The 12,860-nt window shown below is 35.4% G+C and overlaps 2 protein-coding genes across 2 annotated transcripts; both read left to right on the forward strand.

Annotated features, from left to right (window-relative positions):
• The first annotated feature begins 375 nt into the window (after positions 1-375).
• LOC138306681 (uncharacterized) lies at positions 376-3,614 on the forward strand. The gene has a single exon (XM_069247123.1). It carries the CDS (start codon positions 550-552, stop codon positions 2,110-2,112), a length of 1,563 nt encoding a protein of 520 aa, XP_069103224.1. The 5' UTR covers positions 376-549; the 3' UTR covers positions 2,113-3,614.
• A 3,165-nt stretch (positions 3,615-6,779) lies between these two features.
• Positions 6,780-7,628, forward strand: LOC138305684 (E3 ubiquitin-protein ligase TRIM45-like). The gene has a single exon (XM_069245974.1). The coding sequence runs from the start codon at positions 6,780-6,782 to the stop codon at positions 7,626-7,628; it is 849 nt and encodes a 282-aa protein (XP_069102075.1).
• The last annotated feature ends 5,232 nt before the right edge of the window (positions 7,629-12,860 follow it).

Raw genomic sequence — 12,860 nt, forward strand, 5'->3', positions numbered from 1 at the left:
CTGCTCACAGCCAGTGTCATGTAATAAAGTGCCAGGTTTGTTGGTGGAGAAAAGCCGGAGTACCTGGGAAAAAACACCGACCAGCGGTCAGTACATAGACACCGCGGCCCCTGAAAAAAAGTGAATAATATTTTTTTCCATGTTTTTGGGGCATATTACAAAACGCAGTATGGTCAATAATGGCTACCATACCATGAACACTTTGAAATGATTATGTAATTCATTATGTCTTAGCGCTAGTTAATGCAGTCATATGCCTCTTATAGATAGCAATAAATATCGGTCACCACACCATATCAAGATGTTTTTTCATGTTTTAAGTATCAGCTGACCAGCTACTTCGGACTCTTGTGACTAATATATAAAGAGGAATATCAGATTGCGTCTTTAGTTTATACCGTGACATGGACCAGGAAAGGACATTATTGTTGTAGCTGTGCAACTAAGTGTGATTGTATGGAACCGACATCGACATTATAATGATTGGGATGAACATCTTTCATTGTTATATGCTATAATTATAGCAAGTCATATCATAAAACCCCAACAATGGCAACAGCTACAATACCTATCCGTATGAAAGGTGAAACAACGTGTTTGCATCATAAAGGAAGAAAACTGGAACTGTATTGTGAACAATGTAACGAACTTGTCTGTCTGAAATGTGTTTCTGCTAACCATAAAGGACATATATTTTGTGAGCTCAGTGAAATTACTTCACAGAAGAAACTTGAAATTCGAAATTTTATTGACAGCACTGAAGAAAATGAGTTAGTACAAATCAGAAATTCCATCGACTCAGCTGTTAGTCTTCTAGAAGATAACGACAAAATATTTGACAGAATTTCAGATCAGTTGATGACGCAAACAGAGAAATTAAAACAAGACCTTGACATGCTTACAGCAGATACACTTACCTTATATCAGAACACAAAAGAGGACAATACCAAGCTCATACAGCAATACAAACATGAACTGGAGTTGTATGAACATCAACTTACACAAATGATGCAAGAGTGTAAGTCAACACTTCAGCAAGGCATTCACATAGACATCTACGATACCGAATGTGAATTAAATTTCGGAATACGAATTCCTGTGAAACCTGTCTTAGCTGCGCTTAGCTTCACACCAAACGAGACTCCACTAACTCACCTCGAACTGGCTCTAGGTGCATGTGAGTCTGACGACTCTGGACAAGATCACACATTAGCAGCAGAGGTTCAGGCAGATCCGTCACCAGATGAACAGGGAGCATCCTTTACACAACAAAGGACAGAGAATAAAGAAGAAAACGAGGACATCAGAGAGACGCCACTGACAGAGGCCAGGGTGCTGAATTGGTGGGGAACTCCATATGGCATTCGGGCCATTAGTCCTACCACACGTGATCAAGCCTGGACCAGGTGTGAAAACATACTAACACTCATGGACGGGAAAGGCAAGATGATGCAGGAAGTCATACACACTGCTAATATCATCGACATCAGTCTGTCACCTACAACGAACAGATTATGGGCCTGTGACACGAGAAACAACATCCTGGAGCTGAAATCAGGCAAATTAACTCAACAATTTCAAACCAAGAAGAAAGCAGAATGCATTTGTGTTGCAGCCTACAATGATATCCTGATAGGCATGTCCAAACACATATGCAGATATACTGTAACAGGTCATATGATACTCATAACAAAGACTACAGACAAAAGAAAACCACTAGTTTGTTCACCATGCAGGATCGCAGAGTGCCCAATTACTAACAATATCGCAGTCATTGACCACAGTTATAAGCATGATGGCGGTGATGGAAAGAGACATGTTGTTATCTTGGATAGCCACTTCCGCGAGCTGGTTGTATACAGAGGTGACTCCCCCACTGCAAATGTTGGTGGGGAATTTTATCCCAATGATATCGTGTATGACACTCAGGGGAACATAATTATTGCAGACAGGAATAGCGGCGAGACCCTACTCCTTAGTGGAAATGGCGTTCCACTCAGGACCCTAAACACCGGGGGAGTAACAGCTGTAGGAGTAGGAAGACCTGGCATCCTTTGGACAGTTATTGATAGCTACAATGTAGAACTCCTTCAATACAACGTGGAAAAATAAATGGCATGGTGAACTTTCCGGCATCATCAAACTAATCATTGTGGACTTAAATGATTATACATAGCGTGGCGTCTGAATTAAAACATAGGATCATACATCATCATGTATGGTTGGATAGAGAGGACCCCCTAAGTGTTTGAAGATGACAATGTAAAATTGCAACAGTAAAGCCTAGAAATGATTGAGTGACAAAAGTTTATAGCAACAGATGTGTTGGACATGTGAAATAGACAGTGTATTGCCTAGTGATTTACAAAGATAAATTTCTGTAGTGGAGAATTACGCATGGACGCAATGACATTAATGTTGATAGTGAGAGCCCTAATGTGTTGGTACTAAGTGGATGGTTATGGGTTCTCATAAACTTGACATCTAATGAAACTATAATGAATATTAGCTGCAGTCGCGTGTTCTCCGACATTTTCGCGTACCAATGGATTACTTGAAGTGGATAATTCGGTGTGATTATTGAATCTGTTGTAAACGTGAAAGTGAGCTGCAGGGAAATATTTCCTTTTCAAGGCATATATATTTGCACGAATATATCAGCAAGTGCTAATTGTAACATATAAATTATTAGGCTATAGCTGTACATCATTTGAAAACTGAATTAGCGAAAATATTGACGTTTACAATACACCTATCGGTTTACAACGTCTGCCGTAAATTTCAAAGTTTTCATTCGGTTCTGGTCATTTTTTTTCATTTTCAATTCCATTCAATAATATATATATGACCAGAATACGGTTTAAGTATCTCTAAATAGGAGGTAATTGGATACGTTTTTCGATTAACTTCAAATGTGTTATATTCTAAATTATTGCACCATTTGGTAATTTGATTTTCAAATTGAATTTTTATATTCAATAACCCGTAATTGTATTATTCGTAAATAATCAAATGTTCCAATATCGCTAGCATAATATGCTTGATATAAGTATTCTTTCAAATTGAATTTGAATGGGTTATATATCATTTTTGAGCATTGTCTTTTAACTATTTGTTCCTTTATAAAGTGATTCAATTACAGAAATAAATAACAATTTATCGTAATTGTATTAAGAAACCCTGATATCAATAATAATAATATGATATTACTTAAAAACATGTATATACATACCAATGTATTTTGCATTCAGATAATGCAATTTTACTTTGCCTGAATAATCACTTTTCATCATAATATATATAATCATTTTACTAGGATTGATACAGTACCAGTATTTCCTTTTGATATGATATGTTGTATGTAGGAATTTTAGAATAAAAACCTAATAGCAATTGGTCTATCTTTAAAATTCTGCAAAATGTCATTAAAATTATATGCTTCATAATCATGCTCTGCCTATTTTTAGTCCCCGTTTTCAAATAGTTATTGCACATACATATTTTGAATTATATCATTTTCATGTAATATTTTTAGATAATAAATATCAAAACGTCACAACTGCAAACATCAATTTCATTGTACTTAAAGGGGCATAAATCTAACAATATTCTAGTGTTACCAATACAATTCTGAAATTTGTATACGTCTTCCGTTGTTTCTAAAATGAAAATACAAACGAACCTAATTACAGCCAGTTTACAAATTAAAGGAACAAACAATCTATAGATTACGACGGGCTGTAACGAGGTTAGTTCAGTGTTTTTAATTGATTTTCAGCTACACTTGGTATTATATAATTGTATAATACGACTTATGAATATATATCCATTTAGAGGTTTGCAGTAGATTTTTTTCAAAACTACTTACAAGAGCCTTGGTATTGTGGATATTGCAATAGGGACTTTAATTATATAAAAATCAGCGACAGAAATATACAAAAGGACCGGCGACTAATTAATCTTCTGTGCTATTATTAACGATGCTACACTACTGACCATTATTAGGTTCTTTTCTCTATCAGGAGCTGACGAATGAGTATTTTTTAAGGTTTCTTACTTTACACTTTAACAGTCATGGCAAAGTTTGAACTTCTTATTTTAATTCAAGATAAAATTATTATGAATAATTAATTGCGTTCCGAAGTAAAGTCCATGGCACCATGCCCTATATGGAATGAAGTGCTAATTGCGTATCAACAAAAAAAGCAAAAATAAGGTTCATTTTATATTATCTGTTGTGTTAATTATACATAAAATATTTGGGTCATTAGGCAATGTACGGAACAAGGTTAACAATCAATCCTTAAATTTTATTTTATGACAAAACGATGCGAAATCTTATGAAGATCGACCAAATCTAAAAGAAAATATCAAATAGTATATAATTGCTACGTATTATTATTAGTTTATCCGATGTAAACTGTCCGTGTTTGCTTATAACGAATACGCCAATTATGAAAAATATACATCACGGACCGAACAGCATAAGTTAACTTATGGTTTAAACACGTTCCACTGTAAGATCAGTAGAGAGGTTTACAAACATGACTCTAGATAACCTTATCAAAACATGATTTAAAGCATGTTTTACTGGCTTCTCACAGGTAGATAAGACATGTGTGGCAATACACATTATATGTGGGTTTACAGTCAGCCTGTTGTCTTCATTATTACCACGAAAATACCTTTATTTGATATAATGAAAATAATATTGATATTTTGGTGTGGGTTACCGAAGACATGCTGATATTCAGATGTTTAAGTACGTTTTCCTACATATTTTCTGTTCTTTGAGCTATAAACATGTGGATCGCCTTATCTAGTTAAGATATTGATATAATAATGTCGTAAACTAACTGTTTCTGAGAGGATTACCTTTATAGTGTATACACTACTAGGAGTAGAAAGCAGTAAACACATCAATGTGTCTCGCCTGTCTCTATCAAAAAGCCATAAACTACATGGTCCACTACATATACACCTAGAAACGTATGGTAAAAAGACCTATAGAAACATATCTGCATTTGATGATGATATATTTACAAATGCACCTACGTTGAAGCTATATTTGATCTTTTTTATTAAGTCCATAGTGTATGAAAACCAAACGTTAAATGTCTAAAACTGTTTTATGGTGTTTACGCAATGAAATTAAATTAAAAAAAAATAAAAAAAAACCAGAAAACAAAAAAGAAAATTAGTTATCGATATATCGACAGCCTAACGTTATTGACCGCCTAACGAAAGTGATCAATCTATTGACCGCATACAAATAGTGATCGACATATTGACCACCTACCGATATCCTAGTGAAATGCGATTGCCCTCTATAGGACTATATGACAGGAAACATAACCTCAGGCATACCATTTACATGACTCAAAGTGGGTGCAGCTGAAACTATTTGATAGCTAAGTTTAGTGTCGCAGAATGATACTGAATTAGTGTGGTTCATGCGAGTTTTGAGATTATCACACAGGCTTACAGTATCTACACATAACGATTATAACAAGACTTATAACAAGATATATAACAAGAGTAAAATGTATATAGATGGTAACAATAATGAACCAAGTATGGGTCCATAGAAACATTGACTTGGTAGTAGAGTTTATAAGCTCAGTGTCCATTGCTATGAATTTTATTGATGAAAAGAATATTTTACAATCATTTCCTTATGATACCTCTATAAATGGTTATATGAATACACGTTTTAATTTGATTTGATCTTGTTTCATATGTTTGCTGTTGATCGATAATAACATATTCTTAGAAATCCAGGTGGGTATATGATCTTGAGTAGATTCCAGATAGGCCTATTCATTTTATTAGATCGAAAATATCATACTCAGCAAAATATATATCGTGCATTGCAAGTTTTAGGTGATTAAATAACATAAATGTGCCAACATATTTATGATGCCTATTCGATTTTGATGGAAAGTATCAACAAATGATTTATTCAATCAACAAATTTACAATTAATCCAAGCGAGGTATATTCAATGGCAGTCATATCGACATGAATATCTTCGATAAATAACAATGTTTATGAAAATGTATGCGAGGTTAACACACTATTAATATTAGTCTGTTCCTCCGAAGTCGGAATTCCACAAAATAAGCGTGCAGAAGAATCATATATTAGATGCGGAAGGAAGCGACTTTAACACGGAATTCGGTAATCCGGAAAAGTCGTAATCCGGATTATTTAGTTTGGGATCGACGGTGCCCGAATTATCAAGGTTTTACTCTAAATAGGTTAATGAATTGATATATAATATACTAGCTATGTTGATTTAAATGTCTGGACACTGAATAGTCACTATTTTACTTCATCCTTACTAACTACCATTTCTATGTAAAAAGGTATAGTTCTTATGTTATAACAGACATCAAGTTTGAAGAGACCATGCATACTTTTAACAGAACGGAGGACTTGGTTACCAAACAAACATCGAGTTAATGTCGTAAACAAAAGTGAATTTTAACAGATAAGCGAACTCCTTGTTTTATTCCTGCATTGGTTTGTTTGCATACGCTTTCTGAAATGAACACATGTATTTAAACATTGATCACATGACTTACCAACACAAATAAAGAGAGGTACTCAGTGGTATATTCTGTATATTCTGATAGTTTAAATCGGAGAATATGGCTGTGATCACGGTGGGTGGATGTAAATATAAACAATGTATACCGACATTCTAATTGAAAACGTTGTGTCATACCAAGACTTTAAATACCGTCAATGATTTTTTAATCAAACCTTTCATCAAAATGGCAACAGCTAAAATGCCTGTCCGATTGAAAGGACAGACTACATGTGGACACCACAATGGGAAACAATTAGACTTTTACTATGAACAATGTCAGGAACCAGTTTGTCTTAAGTGCGTAACGTCCCTGCACAAAGGGCATTTGCTTTGTGATCTCAGTGGAATCATACCACAGAAAAAAGAGAAGATCAGAAATTTTATTGATAAAACGGAACGAAATGCGGTTTTCGACATAGGGAATTACATCGCCACCGCTAATACCCTTCTTGCAGAAAACGACAGAACATTTGAAAAACTCTTAAAAGATCTGAAAGCGCAAACTGAAAGATTGAAACAGAACCTTGATATGCTGACAGCAGAGTCACTCTCTATCCATCAGAAAATAAAAGATGACAATACCAAGCTAATACAGAAATATAAGCAGGATCTAGAGATTTGCAAAATACAGCTGAAACAACAAATGCAGGATTGTAAGAAAATGCTTCAGCAAGGCTCCCATATAGAAATCTACGACGCCGAGTGCAAAATAGATTCCCGATTACGTCTTCCTGTGAAACCTGTGTTAGATACTTCGATCTTCACTCAAAATAAAAATCCACGTAAACACTTGGAACTAGCCCTGGGTATATGTCAGTCTGTCGACTCAGTACAGAAGACCTTCACAGTTAAGAATCAATCAGCGGACGTAAAACGCTTACAGGGACCATTTTCTAAACAACTGAAGTCAGATGGTACGAGTTGGAAACCAGGAACTAAAACCAAACTACTGGCAAAGGTTAGGATATTGAGGGAGTGGCGGTCCCCTTGTAACATTTGGGCTATATGTCCCACCACTGATGACCTGGCTTGAACCAAGAACGTTAACACATTAACTCTCCTGGACAGGAAGGGTAAAGCGATCCAGGAAGTCACACACAAGGCCGGAATCAGGACATCAGTCTATCACCTACAACACACAGACTATGGGCCTGTGATAGAGAACACAACATCCTGGACCTGGTATCAGGAGTATTATTTGAAAGATTCAGAACAAAGGAGTACCCCAGATGTATTTGTGTTACAGCAGACAACCATATCATTATAGGCATGTCCAAACACATCACCAAATACACCACACAGGGTCAGATAGTGCTAACTACAGAGGCTGCAGGGACTGCGACACCATTAGTGTGTTCACCGTGGAGGGTCACAGAGTGTCCTATTAAGAATATCGCAGTGATTGATCACGACATGTTGTAATCATGGATACTGACTTCCGGAAAATGTTTGTATACAGAGGTTACATTCCCAGAAGATATAAAGAAATACTACAGGCAGGATTTCAACCATTTACCCCCTCAGGTATAGTGTATGATAATCAGGGGAACATCATCATAGGAGACTGGGTCAATGGTCAGATGCTCATTCTTAGTGGTAATGGTGAGGTGCTGAGGTTCCTACACACAGACACAGACGGCGTATGGGGTCTAGGTTTTGGTAGACAGGGAATCCTTTGGACTGTTAACAGTGATGACGGTGTTAAACTCCTACAATACTACAAGTAAATATAGAACAACAGCAGATTTGATGAAATGAGCTTTACAATTTGTAAATCATCGTGAATACGTGTATTTCTACAGAGCGTGACAGTGATGTCATTAGCCTGTATAATTAATGATAATGTAAAACTCCTAAAATTTACATGAAAGCATATGAATGACATAATACACTTCACGACCACAATGCCGCTTTACCACAAGATCCGTGTGACTATACAGAGTGTAGACAGAATGCATGTTTAATACAGAGAATGTCCCATATACTGTGTTTGAGGGTGACAATGTAAAACTGCAATACAACGGTTTAGCCTATATATATATATATATATATCAGAATAGCAATAAGTTACATAAACAGAAGTGTTTGTATTTGTGGTTAAATGGAACTGTATAAATTAATGATCATATAAAACTCCTACAATACTCTAGGGAAACAGTGATGACGGTGTTAAACTCCTACAATACTACAAGTTAATATAGAACAACCGCAGATTTGATGAAATGAACTTTACAATTTGTACATCATCGTGAATACGTGTATTTCTACACAGTGTGACAGTGATGTCATTAGCCTGTATAATTAATGATAATGTAAAACTCCTAAAATACTACATGAAAGCTAGATTGTATACATTAATGATCATATAAAATTCCTACAATACTCTAGGGAAACATTTGCGTGGCGTACAAGTAATACACTTTACAACCACAATACCTTGTTCTCCATGACAACCGTGTGTCTATATAGAGGGTGAAATAGAGGACGTCCTAAAAGTGTTTGAAGGTGACGATGCCAAAGTACATATTTGTATTACCTAGAAATATCGAACTTACATACATTACCATAAACACGTGGTTTTTTACATGGGCATTATCTATGTCTGTGTTTGTCAACGACAATGATAAACTATAACGCAGCCATTAAACATGGCAGTTGTAAAGTATACTGTCATAACTGATACTGAGTGGGAAGTTATAGACTGTCATCAAACTATTTGTTTGTTTGTTTGATTAATTAACGTCCTATTAACAGCTATGGTCATGTAAGGACGGCCTCCCATGTATGCGGTGTGTTGTGCGAGGTGCGTGTTTTGGGAGACTGCGGTATATTTATGTTGTGTCTTCTTGTATAGTGGAACTGTTGCCCTTTTTATAGTGCTATATCACTGAAGCATGCCGCCGAAGACACCAAGCAACACACCCCACCCGGTCACATTATACTGACAACGGGCGAACCAGTCGTCCCACTCCCTGTATGCTGAACGCTAAGCAGGAGCAGAAACTACCACTTTTATAGACTTTGGTGTGTCTCGGCCAAGGGACAGAACCCAGAGCCTTCCTCACAGGGGCGAACGCTCAACTCAAGGCCAAAAGCGAGGCGGTGCCAAGGGAGGCATTAGGAAAGATAAAGTCATTTAGGAAGAAGAGAAAAGATAAGATCCTAAATTTAGTCGCCTTTTACGATCATGCAATAGGGGCAGCAGGTACAATTCTAACGCCCTACCTGCAGGGCTCATCAAACTAACATTGTGCTGATGGAAATCATTTTATTGGAAGTAATACAAACTAAAATGACCTTGTTATTTCACATGAAACATCATTTTATTAAAATAGATACGTCATAAGTATTGTATTATACTTAGGTATTATACAAAATATCAAAAGGCAAAACCGGATAAAAATGTTTAAATTACATACTTCAAACGTATTTGACAACATGTTTAACTTTTTAGTTCTATCAACATTATTGATGTATACATACATTCTGAATTACATAATCACCATGTATATATACATAGAGGATCTTACATAAGTGAATTCTTTAATATACCACATCAAATTATTTAACGAATTTTATAAATTTCATATCACATAGTCACGAGTGTAAGATTGTATTCATCACATAACTTTAAGTAATAGAAATATATGCAAAAAAATCGTCTCAATATAAAACAGTAGAAATCCGGTTCAGATGTGGCGTTAACGGGGCTTACGATATTTATGACATGGCCGTATCACATGGCTGAACGGGCCAGGAATGAAGAAATATTAGATATGTTCTGATTTTCCACTGTCATCATTGGCGAATACGTGTTCACATTAAGTCCGATGTATAGCATATCGAGTCGGTGATTGCATGGTTAGAAACACCAAGTCAATATTCGTATTTTGAGGTCATACAGTTCGGGAAGATTCAGTCTAGCCTTTCCGTTAAATATTTAGCATGAAGCTGAATGTTTTAAATATTTATGATATGTAATATAGGGATATTATTATTGTTCATTATGGTATCACTGCTCTGTTAGAATATCAAATAATAACCTCGGTAAATTAAATTTAGCCATGACGATATAATACCATATGGATCACCGCAACAGTTAATGATTGATACTAAATGATTCCTTTGGCGTTAAAGGACATACCTCTACCATTATTTTATTTAGTAATATCATAGTGAATTTTACAGAAAATTGAAGTTGTTGTAATCACTAAACATATTTTGAGTCAATAAAATTAATAACATTGCATACGTACTATTTTTCTTATTTATACATTTCGTTTACCAATTTCGTATATGCTAATGAAACTTATTACGACTAGTTTCCAAAAGAAATATTTTCTATCGATTGAAATGATAAATCTCTAGTATGTATATCCAAATAAACACTGGGTTAATTCTTGATTGTATTATATCGACAGTGGTGTATTACATCCTCGATACTCCAGGGGTTCCGATCACTTACGATCTCTTTACCCCTGAACTATCTCATAGTAAAAATGAACATATCAAAACAGGCAATTAAGTCCTTTGATGAACATCAAAAGAGCCGTGTGACGGTACACTGTGACTGACTATGTGGTTTTGAAGTTGGGCATCGCTCTCTGTAATCTTCAAAGAAAATATTTTGCAGGCCTGTGATTGGTTCATATTTTTTTCTCTGAGCTTCTTTCAGTTTTACTATGATATAGTCTAGGAGTGTAGAGATCGTATGTGTTACGGAACCCTTGGAGTATCGAGGGTGGAAAGATATTATACGTATACGTACTACACACACTTTTGGTTTTTCAGAGATTTGGAGAAGGAGTCGGTCAAACATAGTTTTGAGAGCCTCTGATACACATCAAGCTTATCAATATATAAGTCATTCGCAATTTGCAAATATATTCATCAGTTGAAACTCCTTGCGACTTTATGTGTAATTTTGATTGGTGTCTATAGTACATCTAACACAATACATGACAGAAAAAACACAAGGTATTTAATTACTACAGGTAATTACTATGACTCGTGATGACTTTTTATACAGGTTTGTCGCCAATAGAATGTCGTAAGATAAAACGGGGCAGCCAAAATCAATGGCTCTGAACACAAACAAAAGACTTGTAAACATTGTGTGTAAAAGAAGATACATCCAATTCAGGTGGAGTTTTACATGTACATCTACGTCTGATTTCTTATTTTACTGACAAACCCAATCCTTTACACAGCAGCAGGTCCATTTTTTGAGATGCGTTGGGCTTTAAACGTGATCCGAAAACCTACTGTACAACATAGCTACTCTATGGCTGAATATCTCTCCATACCTTATTTAATGTAAATATTCATTTTAGAAAGATAATTATATATGGAGTTTGCCCAAATCAGTTTTATTACAGATATCGATACGTTAATCTTTCTTAATCAATAAGTATTCGAAGATAGTCATTGTAATCTAGTGATCAAAAACTGAACAAAATTTGAATTATTTATAGAAATAGATATAGCTGTCATTGTATATAGTACAATTGGATAACATAATGATAATCCGCACATTATATTTCAGAATGGTAAGTTGTCACACGATTGAATTTGCGATGTCCCATGTTTCGTTATAGTAAGAGTAGTTTATGGCAAGGCAAAGTGTCGGTGATGGAATATTACAAGAGTGCACCAGGGAAAACATACGACTTAAAATTTAGTCCAATACTGATTGTTTGACGGTAGACCATTGTTTGAAAAATATAGGAAGCAATTGAGGAATTTAGTTAGCCTAATTTTGTAGCAGCGATTGAAACTAAAAGTCATTAAAGTCCTTCGACAGATGTTCGAGCGATATAGAACAGAATAGAAGACTATACCAAATTAATATCAAATTGAGGACTTTCTGTAAAGTATAGATGATATGATTTATACATCGTGTACTTTGACAAACATAATCTAAAACACAATGAAGGGTAATTAATGTTTAAAGTAGTATGTTATGTAATTTCACTCTAATAAACTGTTGTTAAACATACAATGTGTGATTATGTATGCTTATATATAATGATTCAGATCCATAAAAGCACCATCATACCACCAGATAGAGGGACGAAAAGCCATACATTTAAAAAGCGGCCACAGATCACCGTCATGTTTGATTCGGGTAGTATCGGAAAATCGAATTGCATCTCTTGACCGACATCGGCGATACCCTTAGAGATCGGAACCTCCCGAGTCGTATCGCATGACCGACATCGGATCAGATAGGAACAATTCAGAGACTTTCGAGCTATTTGAAATA

This window comes from Argopecten irradians, chromosome 13 (assembly GCF_041381155.1).
Source record: "Argopecten irradians isolate NY chromosome 13, Ai_NY, whole genome shotgun sequence".
NCBI classification, from domain to species: domain Eukaryota; kingdom Metazoa; phylum Mollusca; class Bivalvia; order Pectinida; family Pectinidae; genus Argopecten; species Argopecten irradians.